Source organism: Aptenodytes patagonicus, chromosome 7 (assembly GCF_965638725.1).
Source record: "Aptenodytes patagonicus chromosome 7, bAptPat1.pri.cur, whole genome shotgun sequence".
Lineage (NCBI taxonomy): Eukaryota > Metazoa > Chordata > Aves > Sphenisciformes > Spheniscidae > Aptenodytes > Aptenodytes patagonicus.
The window spans coordinates 15305369-15332954 of NC_134955.1; the positions used below are offsets into that span (position 1 = coordinate 15305369).

Below are 27586 nucleotides of genomic sequence, written 5' to 3' on the forward strand. Positions count from 1 at the left end.
GCTGTATTGGCTGTACTGCAAGTAGCATGAGGAAAAAATGTTTGTAAAGGAAGACAGAGAATAAACGAAATTTTGGTGTGTATATGTGTGTGTGTGTGTGTGTGTGTGTGTGTAATTCATCACTGGGTTACTTACTCCAAGGACATAGTACTGGCTTTAGCCTGGCATTTCTATAAATTTGTTTTACACCATAAAAACAAATGTAAAAATAAGTAACAGTAATTAGCCTTCTGCTTTGCTTAGACTTTAAAACAAAGCTGTTCCACAATGAGTGCAAACCTTGCAAGAATTCTCACTAGTGCTAGCAACACTGCCGTGTGCACTGGGAGGCTGTAGAACTTCTTTTAAATATCAGTTTGTATGGGGAGCTAGCCAGTCTGGAAAAATATGTGCATGCCACCATTGCAGGGATAAAATGGATATTTTTGCAAATACCACTGTTGTGGCTTGAAATGGCAATTTCGGACCTCACATTGAGATGGTCAGGTTGTGAAGCTTTTATTTGCAGGATTAAGGAGGGGAAAAAACCCAAACATTGAATGAATGTTGATTGTTAGCTTTCAATGCTCAAAAGCAAAAGTTTCAATGGAATTTTTTCAGTTGAAACTCTAACCTACCGACTATTGAGTAGTGATTAAAAAAATTAACCTACCTCAAACACTGAAACATATCTTCTTTTCAATGTATGTCTAGCACATAAAGAGAAGAGCATTTCATAACCCTTATGCCAACCACTGACTCAGGAGGCTCTTGATTACAAATTAGATTATTCAAAACCATCAAGTGTTCACGATTGTTTTAAGAAGCCTTAAAAATGTATAGCCTGGGTTTTATTTTTTAAAAGATCACTAGGTTAGATTCTTACAATCCAGTTCCTAGTATCTAAATATAAGTAGTGCTGATTTTGAGTTACTGAGTGCTCCTGCATACTTAACAATGTTGAAAACCAGCTCACTTAAGGTACATGAGCAAGGATGTAGTTTTACAGTTTCCAGAACCAGGTTTCTTCTAATGTCGTGATCTGACACTGAAGAGTGGGATTTTGAAATGTCGCAAGTCTCACTTAAGGCAATGGCAAGTGAAGTCTCACATTTAGGCACCAATGAACTTACAGGCTTATGGACTTAAGCACTTGTTACTGAAACTCTATTCCAGCTGTAATCAACTAAAAATCCGAGGGGAATTTATGAAAGTTGGAGGTCACTATGAGTCTGAATGATCTTCATCTACCCCAAAAAAAATTACAGACGAGTGGGAAAGTGCTGTATTCAGCATGTGTACAGCACAGCACAAGGACATACTGATTTTTTTACCTGGAAACAGCAGAATTCATACTAAGTCTTTGCTATAGCTTAGAGCTACCATTCAAGAAGAATTGCATAACTAACAAAAATAATAATCCAGGGATGGTGGCGGTGGTATTTTCTGCTTCAGAAATTGCCTATGGCATTTGATGAATTATTTCCTTTTCACTCTTTTTATAAAAAGTATCATCCATGATATAAAATTTGTTCAAAAAAACCTATGAACTAATAATAGAGCATCTTGACTGATCCAAACGTTAAAACCTTTCTTAACGCCATCTAAGTTTCACAATGCCTTTGCGAGATATTTTCACAATACAGAAGGATAACTGCCTTCGCTGCCAGTGTTCATTCATGCCTTGCCAGAAGACAAATGCCTTAGGCTTACACATCCCTCTCACAGGTTTCAACATTTTTTCAATAGTTTTTCAACTAGTTTTTTCAACTAGCTTTCACTAATCAAAACTCTTTCATTAGCTCAGGTCCCTTTCCCGTATGACTTTTCGCCTGCACGTAGGCACTGTGACATTCCTAGATACATGCTCTGCCGAATGACACTGAGCACAGCAAATGAGCACAGAGCAAAGCTTTCTATGCACCAGATGTTTCCCTTTTTTTTACAGCAGGAATACTGATACTCACCTCTTAGGCTGCAGCATCTGTGTCTAAACGAATGAATAAAGGTGAAGAATTTTGAGAATCGAATGTTACAGAAGTAACACATGGTGAGGAAAATAGAATGGGCTTTAAATCAACACAGTTAAGGGAGATTTGCACTGACAACAACTTGTTAACTTTGTGACAGGCTGTTTTACCACCTAACACAGAATTATGGTAATCATAACCTTCTTACCAGTGGCTTGTCAACGACAGGTCTTATGGAAAAAGTTTGTTTAGAGAAGATATTTCAATAAAGAGAAAGTGATCAAATGCTGCATAGGGGAGAGGCAGTTTCTTTAGACATATGAGCCCAGGGAGGAAATGAAGAGCAGTGGCACTTGTATACGCGAGAACAAAAAGGCAAGGGCTAGAGACATTTCAACTGACTGCGTTGGTGAGGGAGAATTTGGTCACAGCAGTAGGGATATAATTCAGATGTTATTCTTTGCAGCAGAATTCTGAAGAAACTATAGCAAAGCCATATGTGAAAATTGGAGATAAGAAAAAGAGTGGTTGCAATAGTCAGCGTAACAGATAATCAAAGTGCAGGTGACGAGGGCTGGCCTAGCACAATGAATTGCAATGGATGTACTTGGAAGATGCCCCACAAAGAAATTCAGTAGAAGGTGGCTTGACTCAAGGAGAAAGAAGGGATCTGTTCTAGAAACATTTACCCTTTTCTTTTGTTTTACTAAAAGATTTATGACCAAAATGAAAAGACATTCTCCTTTTTCTGTATTTGTATGTTATTTCTCCAAAGGTGCTAGAATTTTTTTTTTTCTCTCAGAAACAAATGCTAGATTTTATGGACCCTGATTAATTCTAAAGTCTGCCATTACTAAAAATGCAAGTCCTATGTTACATCTTCAACAAATACATTTGCTACGGTAAATGAAACTAAACAATAAAACTACTGAGAATCAAGTGAGAATCCTTATTTGTCAGCATTTTAAATGAATTGTGCAAAGCTGAAATATCTTATTTATAGAGATGAAAGTTCAGCTATTTAGACAATGAATAATCTAGTTTCTAAAGACGAAAAACTCTAAGGAGTGACTGCAAGTGCTGTTGAAATCCTGCACTACAAGAGGTAATGCAGTTATTTTTTTCCGTAGTATATTTAGTACATAGTGTTGCAAAGCTATAATTCCAGAATTTTCCTTCCGAGTATATAACGTGCAATAATACTACTTAGAACTGTCTGATCACAAAGGGTTTTTGCAAGCTCACCAAAACCAGCAACATCTTTACTATTTCCAGTGCACATTTCTGAAAAGAAGCGACCCAAACCAAAAAATCCCACCTTCAGTGGGACTGCTTCTTTTTTATTATTGGTGTAGAGGTGCTTAAAATAAGCTTGATGTCAAACAGATTAAAGGAAACACAGTCTCTGTTTGAAAAAGTTTTTCTTCTGCTTGGAGGAAGAATGGATTAGTGCTCAAACCCATGTTTTGGGTGTCATAGATAATAACTATGGAAATAAAGGTTAAGTGCTGACCTGAGTGCGATGTCACTGGTATAGCCTTCAGCAGTTCAGGCAAGGTAACCTTTTCAAAAAGCAGTGCAGAAGCATAAATATCCTACTGAAAAAATTCACACACATCTTAATCTAAGTGAAAGAACTGTTTCTAAAGTAACATTAATTGTACTTATTCCTTCCTATTTTTGCATATAAATGTCATTTTTTGTATTGGCATGTCTTTTGCACCAAATATGTTCAGTGACTAACACTGCAGTTGAGACCTCTACTATAGCACCAAGGTAAGAAGTGGGGTTATTGGCTTATGTGTATATATTTTTTAAAAAAAGCACATGGTTGTTTTTCTCTTTGTTTTAAGGTGATTTTTATGCAGATCCTTAGAGTGAGAGGTAGGTTAACAGAAAACGACATCCAGAAACACAAGACAGCCTAAGTAACTCATCAGCAGCTTAACCATGTGACAAACCCAGGGGCAACTCGAAGGCAGCTACTGCCTGTGGAGTCTGCCAAGAAGCCAGATGCCATCACCAGAAAAACACCTTCCACAGCTCAGCATCTGTGTCCTAGGAGTGCTCTCCACACAAAACGAAAAGGAGGAGGAGGAGAAAGAGAAGGAAAGGTGCATACAAAATTGTTAAAGGAAATGTATATACACATGAAAGCAACCCTTATTTGAATTTAAAAATCTAAAACTTGGGAAAAAAAAAGCTTTTGCTGATGAAAATAAGATCCTTTCAAATTAACAGATAGAATATTTTATGCTAAAAGTGTATGTTTTCTTTTGTTTTACAATATATCTGTGCAGGTGCTACCTGTTAAAACAGTGTATTTTATGAATTTGTTTTGATGACATTTGGATGTCTCAGTAGCATTTTCTCAGGTTGTTCTAACAAAAATGTTAACAAATCAAAAGAAGGTGAGTTTTACAGATCTGCTAGTACTGTGGGCCAGATCCTCCTCTCATTTTCACGTGTGCCACCACACAAATAATAGTAGCTTACTATTTAAGAACCAACAAGTATGCAACATCAACTGAACTCACAGGTTTATGCTAAATAACTGAGAACTATTTGGCTTTACATGGGTATATCTGAAATGGTGTCGATCAAGTACAGCTACATGAAATTGGAGTAACAATTATGGAAAAAGTGTTTAATTTAGAAATATGGTAAATAATAAGTAACAATACACTGCAAAGACTTCTTTTTCTCTACAAAATCCAAGTGTCATAATATATGTAGATGGTTTCCTTTTAACAGCATCATTCCTTTCTTTCCCCTGTTTGTATATGCCTAACCTATCCATAGCGGACAGAACATTCCGATTTTAAACACCCTACCGCAGAGTCTGGTCATTGTTACAGAATGTGAATAGCCTCTACTTCTTATAATAATGCACCAAATACCTTTGCAAAAAGGCGTTCGTAACACGAACAGGCAGCTAATGAATTATCATAACTAATGTCATAATAACAAAGATTGTTGCAGTGATTATTTATGCACTTGCTGGCTAATGTGCTCTCAGATTTATTACAGCACAGTATGTGCAAACAAACTAACTGTATTTGTGAAAATACAAATGATACATTTTGTAGTCACAGATGGAGTTAGAAGACTTCAGTTTTCCCTATATGTTCAGGTGTGCATGTACTGAAAAAAAATTCTTTCTCAGCTAAAAGAATGATTTTACCAGTTATTCATATTCATTCACTTCAGTTCAAATAGTTTCTTGAACTATTAACACCAGTAATTTCAGTGTCTGTGAGTTGCTGTATTATATATTGTCAAGGGAAATTTTTATGTGGCCCTAAATTCCACTCAATTTCTGTCTCCTTAGGAGATACATATGCCTGTTTTGCTTCTCTCTCAAGCTGCAAAGTAACAGATACCTAATTTCACCACTGAGTGTCTGCTGGTTCCAACTCCTTTTACCGACCACAAATTCATTGTACTGGTTCAGAAAAAGAAAAATCACTCCCAGCACTTCTACTGCCCTGCTGTGGATAATGGCCAACCCATACCAAAAATAAAAGTATCGCTACACATTTTAGATACTGCAGCTTGTATTGTTGTAGTACTGCAGAGTCAAGATCCCCTTATGCAAAATAACAGCTTTATTTTGTTAAAAGGGCCTAACTTTAAGTGGACCATGGAATATTTATGGCTCTCAGTAGTCCTTTGAAAGAGTTATCTTATGTTTTTATGCCGATCATGGGTCAGAGGTTCAAATCAGCACTTCTTTCTGTCACTCCTTATATGTTTTACTATAATTTACAGCTCAGCAAGAGGACTCATAAAACAAAAGTGTCTATTTTACTTCAGCAACTAATTCTAGCTAATCAAAGCTTTCCAGCAAAACAACCCAGCATGAAACTCTGCGTGGAAAATATGCAGAGAACAAAGCGTTTTGTCAAATAACACATCTCATGATGTAAACACATATGTCTCTTATAGGAAATTTTATCGCTTCCACATTATCGGCACACAAAAGGAGCATTCTTGTCGCAGACCTGGTGCGACTGTGGAGCCATCGTCATTGGAAACAAGAGCCTGATTAGGTTCCCACACAGATATGAATAGACTTTCTTTTTTTGGTGTAATGCTGCCTTTCTTATTTCTTAAACAGACTAGTAATTGTGGCTGTAAAAACAGTGAATTGTGTTTGGATGACATTTGTTTCTTCATATTTTTTTTAGCTACCCAATGACACCAATTATCCCATATGGTTGTCCTCTTCTGGAAAGTCTGAGTTAATCCACAGCTGTGAAGATGAAGACGCACCCAGCAGGCTCTAAATCTGGTGGGTCTCTTGTCTGCTAATAAAGTCCACAGTCTGCTGGACAGATGTTAAAAAGGATCTGTTAAATAAGTCAGTGACAAAGATCCAGACTTCTGCTGGGGAAAATAATTAGCAAAACCATATCTATTCTTCATAGATTTTCATTTCTTGCCTCATCTTTTGGAGAAGCAAATTTTCATTACTTGATAGAAAAGAGTCCCACAGCATATATAATAGGTCCTGCTCAAAATATGAATGGGCTAAATGATCGCATTGGCATGTGTTCTGAAGAAAGGATAGACCTTTTTGTCCTTGACTTATTCTTGCATGCTGTGGTTCCTGCACTATTATTTTGTTTGGTTTTATTCATCACAGTATGGCCTTGTACTGGGAGAGCCTGAATAAGTATTGCCAGCTATAAAATATCTGCATAAATTTTTAATGCAATGGGAAATGTAAACTGAAGATGAAATTACCATTTGACTAATTTTTCTTTAATTGTTATTAACATTGCTTATTTTTAAATAAAGGATTTACAGAGAACACATTCTGGCCTCAAGGCTCATGATGATGTTCTGAGAGAGGTCGGGGGGAAGAAATTGGAATGAGAATGATACCTGCAGCAAGATCCACGTTTAGAGACTCACTCACTCGCTTTTACCTATCCCCACCTGTTTATCATCATGGCCTGACAGCACAGACATCCAATCCCAAAGTCTCTCTCAGTTATAGTCATGTAAATTTGGAGAAATGCTACAGAGCTAAAATATATGGACCTGTGCAATAAAGAACTAACTTGCCTTCAGGCACATGTGCATTAATCATAGAATCATAGAATCATAGAATCATTGAGGTTGGAAAAGACCTCTAAGATCATCGAGTCCAACCATCGACCCAACACCACCATGTCCACTAAACCGTGTCCCTAAGTGACGCACCTACACGTCTTTTAGATACTTCCAGGGACGGTGACTCAACCACTTCCCTGGGCAGCCTGTTCCAATGTTTCACCACTCTTTCAGTAAAGAAGTTTTTCCTCACGTCCAATCTAAACCTCCCCTGGTGCAACTTGAGGCCATTTCCTCTCGTCCTATCGCTAGTTACTTGGGAGAAGAGACCAACACCCACCTCGCTACAACCTCCTTTCAGGTAGTTGTAGAGAGCGATGAGGTCTCCCCTCAGCCTCCTTTTCTCCAGGCTAAACAACCCCAGTTCCCTCAGCCGCTCCTCATAAGACTTGTTCTCCAGAACCTTCACCAGCCTCGTTGCCCTTCTCTGGACACGCTCTAACACCTCGACGTCCTTCTTGTAGTGAGGGGCCCAAAACTGAACACAGTATTCGAGGTGCGGCCGAATGCGTACCAGTGCCAAGTACAGGGGCACAATCACATCCCTACTCCTGTAGGAGTATGTAGGGAGCTTAAGGAGCTCTTAAGATCATTTCTGTTTTGTTTGCAAACTGTATTTCTCATTCTTTTGACCTCATCCTGCTTTGACGTAATGAAGTAGAAATGGCCATCAAAACAGCTCACCCTGCTTTGCTGCCTAAATGCCGGCAACTCTCATTTAGGCATTGTTCCTGAGATCGTGCCCCTTAGAAATCAAATGGCTTTGATTTCATTGAATTATGACAATTAAATACAATCTCTCAGCAACTGCCTGTTCAAAACCTGTTTACTGTAAAGCTGTGGGCAAAGCCAAGAAAGAATGCTTGGAGCTCAAATAAATTATCAATCACTGCAAGTAGCTAAGACAATGTATATAATTTGGCACCTGGCAGTTGCCTCTGTAATATTGTATTTGTTTCCTCTTAGGAAGTAAAGCCATTGGTTTATTAGTTTTACAGCACTTTGACAAGTTTCCAAGATATAATGTCACCCCATCACCCTATGAGGCTGCTGGGAATTTTTAATGAGACAGCATCAAAATTGCAAAAGAAAAGTTTACTCTCTGCAAAAAATATGAATTAAAAAATGTATTCTAAAATTTTTATACAATTAAAGTTCAGACAGTACATTAGGTATCTTATATCACCATAGAATATATGTAACATTGGCTCTATTGAAATAAAATAACTACTCAGCTCACAAGTGTCAGAGTCTGTGATATTAAAATGAGACTTCCTATTTCTTCCAATGTGACCGAGTCAAAAATCTAACCCTGTAAAGTGTAGGCACTGGTCCTAAGTCCCCCAGAGAGAAAACTGTATTTCTGCTATGTCAGAAAAGAACAAAGGGCAGGCCGAAAGCAGACCAGGAGAAACAGAGTAAGAGCTACTAAAAAAATAAAAAATAAAAAAAAAAATTGAAAGCCTTCTGTAGCAAATATGGAGCTCTTGCTTTCCGAAGAGCAATTCCCTTGTGAAGCCATGGACTGGAGAGAGAGGCAAAAATCCTCACTGACTTGGCGGTTGTGTCTCACCTCATTTCACTCTTTTTTTTTTTTTTTTTTCCCCCTTTCCAAACAGACTGAGTGTTGGTCTGCTGAGAATATGATGCTAAGCCACTTTTCCTGTAGAGTTTTTAAACTGGGCCTCTGAGAAAGGGTTTGATACAATTCAATGACTGAAGTAATACCTTTGTCCATCTGAGCATTAAATGGCCCATTGAAATACAGCTTAGTTAGAAAGAATTTCAGTAAATGGTGCTTTCTAATTTTTTTTTTATTATTATTATTCCTCTCCCAACAGATTACAGCCTGGATCTGAAAATGCAGTTCAATCACTTTTGGTTGCCTCTCAGGTCAGGCCTTTAGCCAGTGTTAATTAAATATAACCCCTTTAGAATACTGGAGGTTAAATGAGAGCAACAAACTGGTCTTCTTCAAAATATTACCTCATGCTTTCTAAAAAGCTGTAATTTCTTTGGAGGGCCCTCATTTAAACACATTGTTCTTAACAATGAAAATTTATTTGGGGGAGGGGGGCAGGGAATCTATGCTAAATGCTATTTTGTCCGACAGCTAGTAATCACAAAACATTAAATACCTATTTCCATGCAATATACCATGTCTATTGTGTTTAAATAACACACATCATAAAGGAAAGTGCTGCAGCAGACAATTTAGGCTGTAGCAGCACATACAGCACAATTTTCAACTTGATAAAGTGAAACTATAAAGAATCAATGCATAAGTCAGACAGCTTCCATACCTAATATTCTTCCCTGCAGCTATTAGAAGTTCACGTTTTTGTCTCTAGTAGGCATGAACATTAGTATACCTTCAATTTCATGTCTTCAGTCACATTTTGTTGTCTGTTCCATAAAATCTGACCAGACCATGAAATTGGAAAGTAGCTGAAATTGTCTTTTTTCATCTTAATTATTTTAAATGAGAAAGGGAGGTTCTTCTGTAAGCTGTTTGTTTACTACTTTGTAAGAAGTTTCCTAAAGTATTCATAACAAATTTACTATTAAATTAGTTGAAAGAAAGCTTTTTAATACATGGTAATTAGTCTTGTCTTTCTGAACATGACTTTATTGTAAATACTCCTCCTTGACTATCCCTTTGTCCCAAGATTCCTTAGAAGAACGCAACCAAGCGATAATTCAGCATTATTGCTGCTTCAGTGCACTAATCGCTTAAAGAGCAGCAAGGACCCTATGTTCACTGCCACAAGGCTCCTACAGCCTCCTGGCCTAAGGCGAGCTTCCCAGCTCAGCAGCATCCAGATGTCAAGAGGAATATCCAGGTCCTGATGCAGCATGCCGCTCCATTCCAGTATGGCCTAAACATCTGTTTCATCTGCTGGCGTACAACCTGCTGAATACACTGAGACTGCCACACAAAGTAGGGAATTGAGTGAGGGTGGGAGTGAAATACTGCAGCTGCATAGCTCAGTGTACGTAGCACTAAAAAAACTCTATGCAGACACAAAAATTAACACGAATGCTTGGAACCCCAAAACTGGAGTTTGATCATTTGCTGTCTCAAATGGCGCTCTCTGGACTAAAAATCTAGACAAATAGCAGGAAGGACAATGTGATAATTAAAGAAACCCCTTTCTATACAATATATGCTTAGCATCTTTTCTCCTAATGGAGGAAGAGGCCATAACACCTTAGCTTCTCATTTTTCTAATTTTACCCTGGTTTAATCCTTTATGGTGTAAGAAAAGGACAAAAGAAGCAGCACAGAAGTATGTAACACAAATTGCTTGTTGCGGTTCTAACAACTGCTCTTTATACAAAATACTTAGGCATCTATTACATATTTATAATTTCCTATAGATAGTAACTCAGGAGTTCTAAAACAATAAGAATCTTTTGTCTAAAAGACAGGAATATGTAAACATTGACATTTTATCTTGAGGAGTGACAAAAACAGCAAACATTTTAGTTGATCTAGATTAAGTTCTGACAAGGAATAAAGGAATGCTAACTGTTCTCTCTTCCACTTTGTGTATCTATTCTCTTGTATTTTTGCGAGCAACAATAATGAATAGTTGCATGCTACCATGCAAATTCTTTGAGTCATTTATGAAAGCAAGACCAAAGCCCAAACTGAGAGTGCATCTTTTTTCGCTGTATTTTTTCTCGAGAGGAGGACCTAATGAAAGGTAGTTTAACCAGGAGTCTTCCTCTGCAATTGCAGAGCAGGAGCGATCTCACAGTGCAACCTCCTGGCTTAGTCTTTTCTCTGGCCAGCCTGGGGAAACGGCTCATCTCTGTGTGCCAGGAAACAGGAGCACAGAAGGCAAGAGGGACTAAATACTTCTGTGTCCCACCTCCGCATGAGGTGAGCACCTGTACCCAGAAACTAGGAAGTATCCCTCAGACCTTCCATTTAAACACACCCTCTCTGAACCTGAACAAGTCACCATTTTCTTCGTGCTGCTCATGAAATGGATACACTGTTACTGCATTACTACAGTGTCTGAACTAGGTATATCTGAATAAAATCATAAAGTATTCCTATTAATGATAAAATGTGAGCATTAATAAACTCTGCTATTTTAATAAGATACTGTAAATTTCAAGAAAAAACAGAAAGCAACAATACGTAAAAACTTCATCAAATGTCTATAGCCATTTCCTCTGCAGGAGGATAGCAGAAATGTCAATAAAATCTTTCTCTTAAGCACAAAGATTTGCATTCCTTCATTTAATGCTGTCAGATTACTGATATGCTACTTTTTGATCACAATTCTCCTGTTATTCACCATGCACAGGAAAGAACACAATTGACTTATCTTTGTGATTCTCCCAGATTCTATGTTGTACTACACAGATTGGAAATTGGCAAAAAAATCTTTAACTTTTTTTATGATTTTACAAAATAACTGTGACACAATCTGCTTAAAACTATTATGTATTTGATACAGAAGTAAACAAATAAATAAAATATAAGTTCATTTAAGCCTAAATACCCTTGGTAGAAAGCCAGTCACAGCAAAGGACAACTGCATTTGCTTGAAAAAGTAATTTCGAGTTTCCAGTGGATAATGTTATTCGACAAAAATGTGAAATGTTGACGATAAATCTTTATGTGATTTTCCTATGTTTGCTTCTATTAGAATTTGCTTTTGGTGTTTTTATAGCATAAATTCTACCCCATCAAAATTGTGGATAGCACTAAAGTTAACAGAGTAACAAGCTCACGTAGGAAAGCAAGCAAGGATGAGGAAGCATGGCTCCAAAGATACCTGCAAACAAAGGCTCTAGTATTTTAAACTCCTTCTCTTGTATCCAAGGAAAGCAAATAAGCAGTACCCATTTAAAATAAAAATTTAACAGGATCTATCAGGAATTATGAAAATATAACCAGATGGTTGCATCGGAGCGCAGTTTTTTCATTCACTTTACACTATCATAATACTACCTTCTCTGGTGACAGTGTAAATCAAATTATTCATAGAAAGAATTTAAAATGTTTTCTGATATTCTTTTAGAAGCCTTTCCAAAAATCAGCTTTTTATTCCTTACTGCTAATATAAAGTATCTTTAACAATAAATGTGAGAGGTCTAGATGAAGAGCAGTTAACTCACGAATTCAGACAGTTTCACACACTTTATGTGTAGAAATGTGTTCTGGACTAAAGCTAGTGTAAAAAGAAGGAGCTGCTTAAAGAGAATCCCTGTGATAAGGGAAATAAAATTATATGATTTAAAAGCTATTAATTACAGTAAGTTTGCTGAACGGATGATAGCTATCAAAGCTTATCAGATTTTGCATTTCAGAATTTCATATATTTATTCAAAAAAAATGTTAACACATGGATGGGCTTTGTGAGAGAAGTCAGGAGTTTCATTCAGGCTCATGTCAGCAGGATTACAAGCAATTATGAGTAACTGCTTGTTGAGCTGTGTGAAATGAGTTGGTGAATGAGTCTCCTAGTAAGCGCATGTCCATGTCACTGGTACGATTGCCAGTAATGTATACAATCTTAGTTGAAGGGGTCTAAAAACGTAATTATTCTCCTAATCCTACAGGGGATGAAATCAATTCAGGACAGAAGATGGTTGTGCAATTGCTGCTTCTAGTGTAGACCTTCTAGGTTTGTCAACCTAGCAGCAGACAGAAAAACAGAGTCATAAGTAAAAGTAAAAGAAATCAGGACATGGCAAAAATAAGTGGCAATAAATCTTCTCCAGAAATATTTCTTAATATCTGGCATAGGTTGGTGGGTTCATTCACTGTCTGACCACCCAGATGGAGAAATTGTCAAATATAATGGTTGCAGTATTTCCCTGTGTAGAACTGTACAGTCACAGAACAAGAAAACTGAATGCTTACCTACCACTGCTAATCATACTGAGAGGCAAAAGCACTACAATTAAATTTCTACAGGCTCCCATGACAGAATAATGAGACACCATCCCAATAATAAATGGGTGCAAGTCAGGAAAAAGGAAGAGTCCCATTTAAACTACCTCTCTCCGTTCCCACGTCTGAATCCCCACCTTGTGAGAAGATGCCAAGGCAGCTCTACATTTAAGAGCTGAATTTTTGAAAGTGCTGCTTGTGGTTTGAAGCCGTAATTTTTTCCTACTTTTATAAGAGACACCGACAGTTCATGTGGTAGCTCGCAGCCATTCTATTATTTTCACTAGCAAAAATGGACAAAAGGCAGGGATATAATAAATATATACTGGCTCTACTGATCAGGAGAAGCTTTATCAGTCAGCTGGGGCACATCTGGGAAAAAAGCCACTCAGGTGCATCTCTAGCATCCCATTCAATTAACATACCATTAAAAATGGTTTGTCCCTGTTCAGCCTGCTGCGTTACCTGATAAGTCAACATATTTAAAATGTATATTTAAATGCAGAAAACAGTGAAATGTTTTCTTTGTGAAGCAGAAAACAAGACCAGTTTACAGGTATTTTAAAGCATTAGAAAAAATTGTGCTTTACAGGCTGCTTAGCAGATCTCTCACACTGATCTTTTACTGTATATTTAGAACTTTCATGCACCTTCAAGGAAAATTAAATAATTTCCTTAAAGGAAGTGCACACAAAATTATGCAAAACATATTCAAATGGGCTTATAAAAATTACATCTAAAAAAAAAAATCACATTTGCACCTCAAAACCAGGTAACTGGGAACTTGCTATTACAAATTCATTGTAAGCTGATGTATTTTACACAAGTAAATTTGAATTTGGCGTAAGTCTGCCATGCTTTCCGAACTGCAGTGGGTGTGATGATATTTCAGCAACAGTGCTGGGACCAGATTAAAATGGTTATGAAGCCTCATCTTAGCCCTCCCCTAGGTGTTGAAGACTGCAGCAGAAGAGATGGCCTGTACTGGATGAATTACTACAGATAGTTCACAGATGTGTTATTTAATAAAGCTGTAGACTAGTTAAATCTGGTAACTTGTTCTCTTTCTAGTGTGTAGGACAAATGATGCAACTTTTTTGAAAGGACTTTACCTCTATTATTTCTCACTTCACTTCCAAAAATGCCAGTGGACATGACAACACAGTCACTATTCCTGCACCTGAAATACTTCTTCATTTGTTTTCATGCTTAGCTATTTGCTGTAATTAATGCACAACACCAAAATACGTCCTCTATTGTGTTGACTTCACTAGATTTTGTGAATGATTCCTTTAAGTCTTGAATAATCCCTTAATACTGACATTTAAGCATGATGTGGTTTTCTTTCTATATTCCTTAAGATGCTCCTCCCTCCAGTCTCTTTTTTTTAGGACTGATACGCAAGCCTTCTGTTGTGCCCCATAGCCATATGCAGCCTTCATGCTGAGTCTTAAGAATAGACATGATTCCAATACTTTCTATGAGTTAGGACACTTTTCTAGTTTCTCGATCATATGGATTCTAAAGACATCACAGACCAAATGCACACACATCTTAGATGACAAGGTGTTGGAGGCAATACCATTCCTATTTCATCATCTAAAAAGACTCTACTCAGTGATAGCAATATCTACACATTGATTCGATGAGTTCTATCTCATCTTCTGTGAATTTCCCTTTCTTTCTAAATTGGGTCAGTGGGAGGGAATACTCTCTTATAATCAAAGACCCTCCAACATAAGGCAGGTGATGGTATCTTTTCAGTCCACACATCTTTAAGAGAATTCTTCTGCTTCCTTCTAGCGTGTGTGAATGTGTGTGTGTGTATGTCTACACCTAGAAGCTCTCATCTAACCATCCTTATTCTTAGAAGTTTTACTTCAGAAGAAAGGTGAGTTATTAAGTTTTCTTTTTCTGTAGCAATTAGTCAGGAAGGAATGATGATACAGAAGTGTAGTATTTTCCTTTGTGTATAGACCTGACTTAAAAGGCATTTTTGTCTTTAATCTTATTGCCGCTAAGTTCCTAAACATCCAAATACGTTAACACCTTCACAGGAGAAAATCCTTCATGTTTCTAATTTGTAGCCAAATTAAGCAGCTTGCTCTATGGTTATCAGAAGTATAATAAAATTCCAGAAACACATTCACTTGCAGCTAATTCCTGTAAGGCATACACCATATACATTTATAGAAAGCTTGAAGGAATCCAACTGCCAGCTCAGAGTACGCCTCACGGTCAGCCTATTCCCCAAAGGGATGCCACAGTTTTAAAAGGGCTTTAAAAAACGTGCTCGTCTCCTGATGGCACTCTGCAGTACTGGTGCCTCTGGTGCTCTGTCAGTAAATGCAGCAGTAACTTATTTGCTTCTTACTGGCTTCCGAGTGAATACATACCCCAGGGAGGGAGCTTTGCAAAGCACAATTATTTTAAAATAGAGCCTGGGCTTTCAGTGAGGGGCAGCCAGTGGTTAAGGCGGCGAGAATGTCTTGTTGACGCTGGGGGCTCAGCCTCCTCCAGTCACTTGGGCTCAAGCTTCTGCCTTGATACAGATTGAAGAGACAGAAGAAACCTCATGCAATCCAGGCTCTAAGGATGACATCTTTTTAAACATACAAGTTTCCTGATAAGTGAGTTTACGTCTGTGCCATTTATGATCTCAATGGTAAATTCTCCCTGGAACAGAGCATATGGGCCTGGAAGGCAGCTGACCTGCTTGGTAAGATCTAAAGGTGCAAAAGATGGGAATCATGCCAGGAGCCTGATCCCTAGCTGCCAGATTGAAAAGTCTTCCCCCCTGGGAGAAGAGAGCAGGCACAGGACAGGAGCACTTCCCAAGGCGGAGGAGGGGTTGGTCATCTGAAGGGAACAGAAACAGAGAGCTATGCCAGACTGGGTGACAGTCCAGTGGCTAGTGTCCTTCCTGTAATGGGGGGAAACACAAGCCCAGGACTGGACTTAGGCTTGCCATATCCAAGACAAGTATTAGAACAGATTATAGAAACAGTCTCTTTCTTAAACATTCCTATAAATTTTTTATTAAATAATGTGACACTGTTCCATTAAGCAAGAATGACAGTAACAAAGACATGCTGTTTAAAGCAGTCGTTGGAGATGCAGGGCATTAAACGGGTGAGAAAAGGGTCTTGCAGCTGCAATGGTGCTGTACCAAGCTGATTACTCTAGCTAATGGTTTTGTTTGGTTGTTTGTCTGTCCGTTTTTACTAACTTGAAGAGAATAGGAAGACCCCTCTCATTTTGACCAGGGATGCCATTACTAGGGGAGCTAGGAAAATCCTCCTGGCAAAAAATTAATCAGAATTGATATTTTACTGCAAAAAGTCTCAATTTTGATGGGCTGTCTTTTCCTGATGAAAATCACTTTGCCAGGTAATTCAGGGCTGAAGTTGAGAAGGAGTAGGAGAAGGTGGAGTATTAAGAAATTCTGCAAAGAAAGGAGGTCATATGGTAAAATATTGACTCAATGACATCATTTTCATTGATACTGCCACTGATATAATTCAACTTGATAACACAGATATTACATACAGAGACATAAACATTCAAGTAGGGAAAGGCACATTCATTGATTTTAATTAAATTTTCCTAAGTATTGCAAGGTTGGCATATTTTTAATTTTATTTTCATTAAAGGGCTTGCTTGGTCTCTCAGAGCCCTAATAAAATCTTCTTTCAACCTCCTTCCTTCCTCTGCTACAACCTAAATTTCCACATAAGAAAAGGACCAAAATATTTAATTTGCTACTTCCATATACTGAAATTTGCACACACCATTCCCTTAATTTAGGCCACTATTCACTGTATCATAATAAGGAACATTCTGTTAAAATATGCCCACCTAGAGCTCAGTAGTCTTTGAATGCTAGATAAAATCATTCTATAAGGCTAATGAAGACAGAAACTCTGCCTGTAACAATATTAAGTTTGTTTTCTCTAGTGATTCGAAGAAGTGAGCAATCTGTCAGTAATACATTGAGGGAAATTACTTGTCTTGTAGGAATTCCCGCTGACAGTCACTCACTCACAGTGCTGACCCAAACATCTACCCGCTGACAAACAAATTACAGTGTCTAACTTTGAAAAGGTAACTAGCTGTTTTTAATTTTGATTGGTCTCACCAAATCTCTTTCACATTTACCCAATCCCCATTCTTCGTTGTGTTAAAAAAATAAAAAAAGGAAAACCCCGTGGTTTTTGCATTTGAAAAAATTATTATTGCCTACATCCGTGTTATGTCAGATAAAACTGTTAAACTGTGTCTAACCAACATTAAGACTGGCAGCCCTGCCAGTGACTGACTGGGTGAGTGAACACATTACTGAGACAGCATTGTAGAAATTAATTTTCTTCAATAAAGTGATTTTTAAGGCTCATATATTTCACAATCTAAACATATGTCACTGTTTCATAAACAAAATAAATGGATTAAAATAATACATTACCAATATGCTGACACATGGAGATATTTTAATTAGAAATACTTAAGCTGCGTGATATTTAACTGCTATATTTGTTGAAGAGGAGCATGCATCATTTAATAAGACATAAGGCAGGTACATCACTTTGCATGATGTGGTACCAGAGTGGGACCAAATCACCTCCAGTGTAAGCTATCACTATCAGATCACATTAGCCCCACTAAAAAATTGCTTTAAGGTTACAACACATAGAGAAAACTCCATACGAGGAGCAGTCCACTAAAACAACTTTTTCACTGAAATAATAACTCACCAAGATTCTAGTTCCCGAGAATAATATTTCTTCATAAAAGGCCACATTTAACATCTTAGCTATTTAAAGGCCATATTTACATGACTGTCGCATTACATTGGCCTCTTTCCTGCACATTCTTCTTGACTTACTTTAAGGACCAGCACTAAAATAGCTGAGGAAAGCAAATGTCAACTATGTCCTGAAATTTATATGTGTGAGAGAATTGGAATAAGTAGAAATGTAATATATTGTTTACTGTACCGAGTGCCCTCTGTTCTCTAAAGGTCAAAAGCATTGTAACCTTAGAGTTACAGTTTCTGATTGTTCCCAGGGTTAAATACATTATCAAAATTAATGGTTAAAACCCCTCAACCTTCAGATATATGAGTATTCATGTCTCCATCTGCTGAACTGTTCAACTAAAAATAGCATTCTTTGGCCTTCCCTCTACTAATATTGTGCCCCTGAGGCAGGCTATGCAATGCTTCAGCAGCACACTGGATCCACACCCAGTGGTATAACAAAAGGTCATTTACTTTGTCTGCAATTAGAAGACAGTACGGAGGAGTAGGATGAGATGGGAGGGGAGAAAAGAAATCGACAAATATGTGTTTAGTTAAAATTTAAAATTTTTTTAATGGATTATAAAAACGTCAGGCTTCAAGAACACAGCTGCAACTATAGTTAAGACTTGCCAAGGTTCATTAGTGTTATAAGCGATAAATTTTGAAGGACAAATTACACAAACAGTTTGGGGAAGGAGTTATGAACGAAAGCTTTTTCATTTTGATTTTTTTCCTAGAGCTCACTTTGTTTAGGAATAACTCCAGCTAGCATCATTGTAGTGCTTCCATTTCTATCAACAGTTTATCAGTCATGGTTGAGAGAGTTGCAACATTTTCTTATTTATCGCATAGACTCCTTTGTAGAAATATCTAAGAATGAAGGCAGATTTTTTTTAAACAATAAATAGCATGTAGTAACATTCCTTGTTTGAAAGTAAGCACATATAGGTGCCACCTCTGCCACCACTGAGACTTCCCAGTAACTAGGTTACTGTTACCAGAACCATGAGAGCTGGGAAAACCCATTTCATTATCAAGTTCACTCATTTAGCAAGATTACTGGGTACACATATCCAGAATCAATTAATATCAGTGCAATCACTTGACAACTAGGGAAAAAATTCAGGGAAACGGAAAAGGGAAGAAACTCCAGAGAAGGTGGGTATAAAAAAGAGGAGCAAAGGGAAACTTATTGACAGGTTTTACTGCTCACACTGATTAATTAAAGCAACATGCTTTTGTTATACACATGCATCAGAACTGGTTCACACACCACTATGCATACCTGCTACAGGTGTATTTGGTAATATATCTGTAACTATTTAGCAGAAGGTTGATTTGACGGGATTCACTCACAGTTGTTTGTAGCTGGAGGGGTGAACAGAAATAGCTTGGTCCTTCTTCTTAGGCCATACCTAGAGAACTGCTCCCTCATCAGCAAGACCCTCCCTCACACCGAGAGTCCTAGCAAGGCTTGGTCCTATCACACATATTATTTAAATCTTGGCCAAGTTGTTGAGGAAACTGGTGAGATGGGGCTGAGCTGTCAATGGGAAGCGTGGAACACAGAGTTTTAAGTCTTTTTGTCAACAACGTCATCAATGCCACCCTCATGAGATCAATATACAGATAAAAAGAAGCTATCTGATGTCAACCCAAAGCAGGAGCAAGCCACCACTTCAGGAACACGGACTGGCATAAACGTGTGTTAATTACTACTTTCTCAAAGCTACAACTGAATACTTATGGTATTTTACCACTAGCTGATCAATGTGATGCAAAATCTTAAGAGTAGATGGGTCAAACAGGTCTGTTGCTGAAGGAGAACTTAATTCTATTTATTTATTTATTTATTTATTTATTTACTTACTTATGCAAGGCCCATGAGAGTGTAACTAGTTACTTGAGAAATTCCTAGATATGATATTAATAAAGTTTTTTAACTCACGGAGATATATAATCCACTGGTGAATACAGACATAAAATTCAGAGAAAATACATTTTGATACCAATACGCTAAATAGCTCGAATAAGATGGGCAAATCATTAATTGCAAATTGTCCACTGGAGAAACATCCTCTGTGGAATAATTGCTACCGTTACATGATGTACCTGGGAGTAAATTGTTTTCTGTGCTATTAGATTCAGAGCTTCCATAGAAGTTGTCCTAACACACAGAAAGATGAGAACATAAAATTGCTGCTAGCTCCTACCTGAAGCATGATCATCCCAAAAAACCATAACTGAAAAAAGATGAGAGATTATAAGCTTGAAGCTGACAGAATTTCCACCGCAGCTGGATATGGATTATGGAATATAATTTTGGAACTAATAATAATGCCCTGGTAAAGTTGAAATGTTAGAGCTACTGCAAAGCTTTTTCAATTCAAATAGCTTTCCCTCCCCAAGTTCTCCAAACATAGATATCACACACACGCTCACATGTAGAAACAAAACCAAACCTGCAAATGAATTAGCTATTTCTCCCACTGCCTGAAAGGAACAGAGATTAGTTTTGTGATCAGTATTTTTAAGCACTTGGGAAATACTCAGATACCATGGTCACAGCATTCATGTAAATAAATAAGTGGGTGGGGTGCATGGAAGAAAGGAAGCAAAACAGAGAAAGAAGGGGGAAGGGAAGCAAAGATGGAAAAATGAGCTGAAATGCTACGCCCCTAACAGTCTTCATGACACATCAGGTATAACACAAATTCCCTCCAACAAACACACCCAAGTAAGTGTTCATTTAGGGAACACTTAGGGAATTTACCAAAGAGAATATTAATAGTAGGAGTAAATAAAATTTAGTTCAGCCAATTTGACAATCAGATGAGCAGGTACCAACTGAAGATTAGGTGCTCTATTACTTAAGCTCTTATAACCATGAAACAGTAAAGGTTTTGAAATCCCATAAAGGTGAAATTCAAGTAAAATAGAAAGGGGGGGAACAAACAAAAAATTCTTTTACAACAAATATATCTGAAGGGAAATTCTGGCCCCTCATGCACTCAAATGTTTCTGAATTTATTAGCACCGCTTGCGTTGCTGGTTTTTGTGTTTTCTCTCTAATTGTGCTCGTCACGTTTAACAGCTCAGTCTATCATTTCTGCAAATTAATGAAATTGCGCTATTGCTGTAGGTTCTGATCAAGGCTGATGTGCAAATAGATCTGTGGGTCAAGCTACAAATGGATCTTGTAAAAGAAAAGGATTGGGAATGTCTGTGGTTTAGATCCTGTTTCTTTTGCAATTGAACAGTTTTTATCCTTTCCTGCCTTACAGTTTTGTGTAGGCTCACTATTTGTTGTATTGCATTTCAAAGGTAGCAAAAATAGTCTCTCTATTCACAATGCTGATTTCTGAAGTATTTTCTCAGTTAAAGCTGATGAGACTTTTGCTTCAATAAGTATTCAAATACAGATTTTCAAAGGATACCTGCTATTTTTCCTTTTGCAAAACTCCCCTTTGGTTTGAAGCCTGTCCAAGGTACAGTCTTAACATACTACTACCATGACCCAAAAGTATTTTTGGGAGATCTTTCCCTGCAGTGTCAGGGTGCTCTCTTTTCAAGTTTTGATTGTAGGTTAGGTCAGACATAAGCTCAAGGGGTCTTTTTCACCAGTTCTGAACCATCAGTGAACAGTGAGATCTGGTTCTATTCTCACTTATCCTTAGTTAACTTGGCAAGAAAAGTATCAGCATTGGGTAAAGACGAGAGGATTTTTAATTTGCTTTGGTCCCTCTGGAAAATGATATAATTGCAGAAGGGTAAGCAAAGTAGATATTTGGATATTAACGTGGCAGTACTTTGCTTTTCTAGGCACAATTTATTCCTACTTTGCATCTGAACCTAACTCTAATCTAACTCAACCCAGGGTTTCAAAGGTTTACTTGCAAATAGTTACATGCATCTTTAATGGCCTTTCCTCTCATGTTCACTGTCACTTCCTTTCCACACATTTTAACTCTGAAAGCTTTTGACTGTTTCTTCATTATTTATGACATTGTTGTGTCTTTTTTTTGTGAAATTAAAAACTTCTTGCCACAAAAAGCTAGCTAATAATATGGCACATAAATCTTACTTTGACAACATTTCATTCTATATATGCCAAAAATAAATAACCATTGTCAATAAATGACCAAACCGAGGCTCCTGACCATGCTTGGCATCTGACCAGCTTAATGCACAGAAAGGTTAAGATTACCTAAATACGGAAGCTAAAAGAGTTTGCAATTTATTGTATTGTCAGCACCACACTGTCTGAAAAAAAGAAAAAACCCCAATAACACACAGTTGTTTTGATACACTCACTGCTCCAATTGAAGGTAGTGCACTTCAGCTACAGGGGAAAGACTAAATGAAAATAAAGTACAAAAAGATCTTTGAACATATCTCCAATCAACTGGTCATATAATTAAAAAAATACCATTAACTCTGCCGATATAAAACACACAGAACAATGTCTTTCACTCACAGTATCAAGGTTGGCCACACGTTGCTATATTTGCAGTAACGTAAGTACATAAGGTGTTAATCCTCCTGGGCTGTGCTCAAAAATTATTTAACATTCAGACTATTATTTAGCATACAGCTGGTTAGCAGTTTTCCCCTAAAATGTTGGCTTCGATCCCACATTTTTTTGTTCTGGCACATACCTGGAGCTGTAAAGGGCTGAGTCCAGAAGCAGCAGCAGCTGCCATTGTTGATGGAATGAACTGCACAGGGTAGTTATCACCTGTCGAGAGAACAATGCATGCAGGTTCAGACAATGAGCAGAGAATAGCAGCAGACAAGTGCAAACATGGACCTAGGATTGCCTGTGCTCCACAGCACTCCTCTAAGCCTAAACATCTGCAAAAACAAAAGGCTTCGCTGGGCACGGACTTGCCATGCTCCCTTGGAACTTTTTTGTTAGCAGATAGCTGGTAGGCAAACTGGCAAAACATAAATGTGATACTCGTGATTTTCATTTTCAAAAGCAAATATTCAAATCAAGCGTGTAAGCTTGGGCACAAAACAGGCCTTAAGGCCATAGACACACAGACAAGATACCCCAGGAAACCCCAGTGGTTCCCAGAGCAAAAAAATTGTTGTCGCCATATGTTTCTTAAAACAGGAGAAATTTGTTATAACCCAAGACACTTCAGCCCTGTTTAATGCAGGGTGATTTCTCTTTAGTATCGAGTGGCTCTTTCCTGGGAAAGCTACCTAGCTGGCTCAACACAGGTTGAGGTTGTTTCTTGTTTTGCTTTGAGGTTCTCTGTCTTGGGACAACTCCTTTAAGGTAGCCATAGAGAAAAATAAAATTAAATAACTTTTAAATATAGCTCAAAATATAATTTTAACTTTCTCTTAGATCTGGGACCCTACTGAAGTTGATAGATTACGTAGTTGTTCAGTTACTAAAATTTCTGTGTTCTGTTCACTGGAAACTGAAAATGTGTGCCCTCTGCATTGAGGGGACAACAAATACTCCAGAAAATAAGAGATACTGTTGATCGAAAATAAGCATTGCAACGTCATATCTTATAGCATCTATGGGTGTTCCCACTTCTGAGCCACTGCAACAATGCATCACACAGTGCCACTGAGACTCTTAGTCAATGTAAAGAATGAAGGAAGGCTGAAATAGTTTAGCAGCATAATCTGTAATGTAAAAATTAATACAGTGATGGATAAATTACACAGTAACTATGATTTAATGGAATATCACTTTGGCTCAAGCTTCTTATTTGAAGTCAGTGTTATGTACTATCTGTAGGCTACATTTTAACAGGCTGCTCCTCTGTACATTTTTGAGATTTACAATAATCAGTCTGGTTTACATGAACTTTTCCACACTGAAAGCAGAATGTAGCGATGAGGGAAAGTACAGAAATCCAAAATAATATAATCAGGACATTCCAAGAGTTAGATTTTTTTTTTCCAACCCCCTCAAATAAATAACAATAGCTGAAGTCTTTGCAGTCACTGGATTTCTCAGAACTCTCCCTTTTTACCACCTGAAGTGCTATTGTATTCAGCTCAGTTTAAATGTTTGGTTGTTTCACTTTTTTAATAAATTGTACATGTCTAATCCACAAGTTCTCTTTGCATCATATCCATAGTACCTTACCAGACCATTGAGCACAGTATGTGCTTGTACACAGTCCAGTAACAATTGGATTCTGATTGCATATGGAGCTCTGCTACAATGCATTCACTAACACTATATTGTACTGGTGTCCTATGGAGTAATGTTCAAAATATCTCCTCTTATTTTCCCCCTTCCATGAGGTTGATTTTAGTTTGCAATGATGTTGGGGTTTTTTTCTTAAAAAAAAGCAACAAAAAACCCCTAGATCCTTTTCTTAAAGTACTAAAGCTGTCTTTTTATGGTTAAATAATTCTACTAATCTCTTTGATATTTATATGAAATTATCTGAATAAATAAGTTCCTAACCTAAGTTAAATAATGTTCCTTTCAGAAATATCTTACAAGGTTTTAAAAAAAATCACAAAGATGTTGAATTAATGATGCTTTAAATGGGGGGAAAATAACCATCCGAGTTATCAGCATGGACTGCCTTGCAGAACATTTTGGAGGCATTCTTTCTTTAAATATCATGAATTATTCATTCCTGTTCCACACAGCAATCTCTTCTTTCTCCCTCCCCCTCCACATACACTTTTTAAGTTCGATACCAGTTGCTTTATTTGCACTAAAACATTTTCCATGTCAAACATATTTTTTTAAAAATCAAACTCTGAAAGAATTCCCTGCGGCACTCCTTTTTCACAGCTGTCATGGTCCTATGGTTTGAAATAGCCCGATATTTTACGCACACGCACGTACACACGCACACAGTTTTTGGCTGCGCAGTTAATTTAATAGTATCTCTACCACACCCTGTAGTGTTCTCTTGCTCACCTGCTGGTTACAGTTCCTTCTTTTGTTATGGGAAAAAGAATTTTATAGTTATGCCATTTATTTGTTATTATAACATAATACTGTCCCTTTCCCCCCTCATTTTAATATGTTAAATTATGGCTAAGTCCTGGTATGTTAGTAGTATCTTTGTGCTGAGAACAAAAATTAATACTCTCTCAGCTCTGGAGTACTTTGCTGACACCAAGCAGTAAAAGCAGAGCAAAGGTACTTTTTTTCTCCCTTGAGGAAACTGAGCATGCAGGGAATGGACTGGTTTTAATTTTTAATTACAGAAGGTACATATTTCCCCCTCTTGTTTTGTCAGTGCAAGAACGGATCAAGAAGCTTCTCGGTAGCTGTCTTGGAAAGAAATCAGTCGATGTATTGTAGCAATATTTTTCAAATTTGTTTCTTGGTTTGGAATGCTTGCGTGAGGATCCATTCTTTTAAATTTGTACAAAAGGCGGCAGAACATGTTCAAACAGGTCTGCTTTAGGTGCTGGTGTATGCTGGCCTTTGATAACCAGGAGTGAGAAGAATGCCGGAAGAAGAAAATCTGTCATGTTTTGCAAACTGATCTCTTCAATCTCCTTGCTGTGCTGATTGTCTATTTACATTTGGCTGCTGTTGTTTATATATAAATTGGTGTTTACAAGCCATGGAAAAGTATGTCAGACTTCTGTTTCATTTGTCAGGTTGAGCAACATTTCCAAATGAATAAAAGCAGCGAGCAATTGTACCGTGCTATTCTACATAGAAATAATGTAAATGTTTCTTTTTGTCTTGGATGAAGCAATGAAGCTTAGTGGACTTTATTTATAGGATGTATGGACTTACTTTCCAGATCAAGGCTTTGTGAGCTATGAGGAAAGAAGGATGTCTGGCTCTTGTGAGACTCAAGGATAGGGGGAAGGTGTTGCTTTATTACCTGTCTTTCCTAAAATACAATTGTAAGACACAAGCTGACTCTCTTCACCTGACTTACAAAGCTTTTGGTTTGATGATGGTTTCCTCATTTTGGGATTGTAACTTAAAATGTCTCTTTACGCACGGATCTCAAACTGCCACTTGCACGCTCTCCATGTGGAATCACAGAATAACAGGAAACAGAGTTGGAAGAGATGCGAGAGATCACAAATTCCAGGGCCTCACAGGCATAATGAACAGACCGAGGAACCTCTCCTTAGGGTGTTGTCGGGATACAGCAAGGATACAGATGACCACTCCTGCAGTATTCCCACACAGGGCATGCATTTTGTTTGTGCAGCACCATCAGGATTGAGGAAGATGTTAACAGAGGTAACTGGCTAAGGCAATACTATGGAGCATCTCCTCTGTCCGATGACACTACCTCAGTTCTGCCTTTGTTCTGAGCAGGGTTTGCCACAACACCGCCTTATTGCCATCCTCATGTCGCAGCAAAATCAGTTGCCCCAACAATTGTCTGTCTGCGGCTAAAGAACTTCAGCGCAAAATCCCACTTGAAAATATTCAGCTGCCTACTACCACTTCCAGCTCTTACCTCAACATTTAGGAGGGAGGCACATATGGATTGCTACAACAAATCCTGAGGTTACGGATTCTTTGTTCCAACTAGTAAAACCCAACAGGGAACACATGACAGACTTTAACTCAGTCCTGGGGAATTTCCATTAGAAGCAAGACTCAAGCAGCACCTCTGCCATGCAAAGATACATGGCCAACTCAGTACACAGTTGATTTGATGTACGCTTTCTGTTCTCACCTGCCAAGAGGAACAGCAGCCTACTGAAAATAGAGTACTGTGCTATGTAAAATTTAAACCACCTTACAGCTTTAAGAAAAACTTCTGAAAGGCCTGTTCCAAATGGAACTGCAATGATGGATATCAGTGAAATCCAGCAGATCTAAGATGATGTTAGTTATGTGGCTACTGTAATCAAGGAGTTTAATTAGTTTGATGACAAATGTCTCACAGTATTGGAATGTTCTGAGGTCCAGCCAGATGACAATAAGCCTGACAGTTCTGTTTGTCGTGCTTTACCTAATTTTATTTTCATTGATTTCAAAGGAGTTACTGTTGATTTACCCCATTTACCCCAATGCAAGTAGGAACAGAACCAGGCCAAAATGTTGGCTGCATTTCTCACTATTTTTGCCACCAGCCTAGGAAAACAGTCTCCATCTTCACATTTCTCTTGTAAATTATTTTTGTGTATAAAGCAGAATGACCTAGGTAAGCAGACAGGATTTGTTTCTTAGCCGTTCTAATCATGATCTTTATATACTGTATGTATGAAATATGAAGAAATGCTTTGAAAATACACTGCAGCATATCACTCTACAAACCTTTTTAAATAGAGATTTACAATCTCCATACCTCAATGTCTCTATTTTCAATAATCTTTTTCAGAGATACTTTCCACATCTGGCAAAGAACTGATATAATACAAAATATTTGCAGAAGACTATCAAGCAAAAGTGATCATTCATTTCCAAGTCACACGGACTGCTGTTATGCAGCCAGCATGGAGAGCAGCCCTCCCACTCTCTGCTCAGAGCAAACGGTAGCTCTGTTTGAGCTCTGCTCAAAGTATGGTCTGGCTCCTGCCCAGCGTTACTCTATATCTTTACTCTGTCATCATCCTACTTCCCCATTCCCTCTTAGCCACAAAACTTGAAGGAAGTAATACTTTAGGCACTGCACGATGGAGGAGGGAACTGTCGTCCTCCTTATCCCACTCACTGTCTTCTCCTCCTGACCCAGGGCACTAACGGGGACATGCTAATCACATTCAAGGATACTCCAGCCCACTAACTTTTCCTGGCTGCGTGTGGTTGGTTAAGTGAAGGGAAATTTGCACTGGGAGAGGAGGTATAATGGTACTTATGTTACCCACCAGTTCCAA

The 27586-nt window shown here is 37.9% G+C and overlaps 1 protein-coding gene across 7 annotated transcripts in view; it reads right to left on the reverse strand.

The window, feature by feature from the left end:
• The window catches only part of SOX6 (SRY-box transcription factor 6), a 380373-nt gene that overhangs the window by 73048 nt on the left and 279739 nt on the right, over positions 1-27586 (reverse strand). For all 7 annotated transcript variants that reach the window (XM_076344067.1, XM_076344066.1, XM_076344063.1 and 4 more), the window contains one exon: positions 22444-22523. In XM_076344067.1, coding sequence (XP_076200182.1) covers positions 22444-22523 — 80 coding nt within the window. The remainder of the gene's footprint in view (positions 1-22443; positions 22524-27586) is intronic.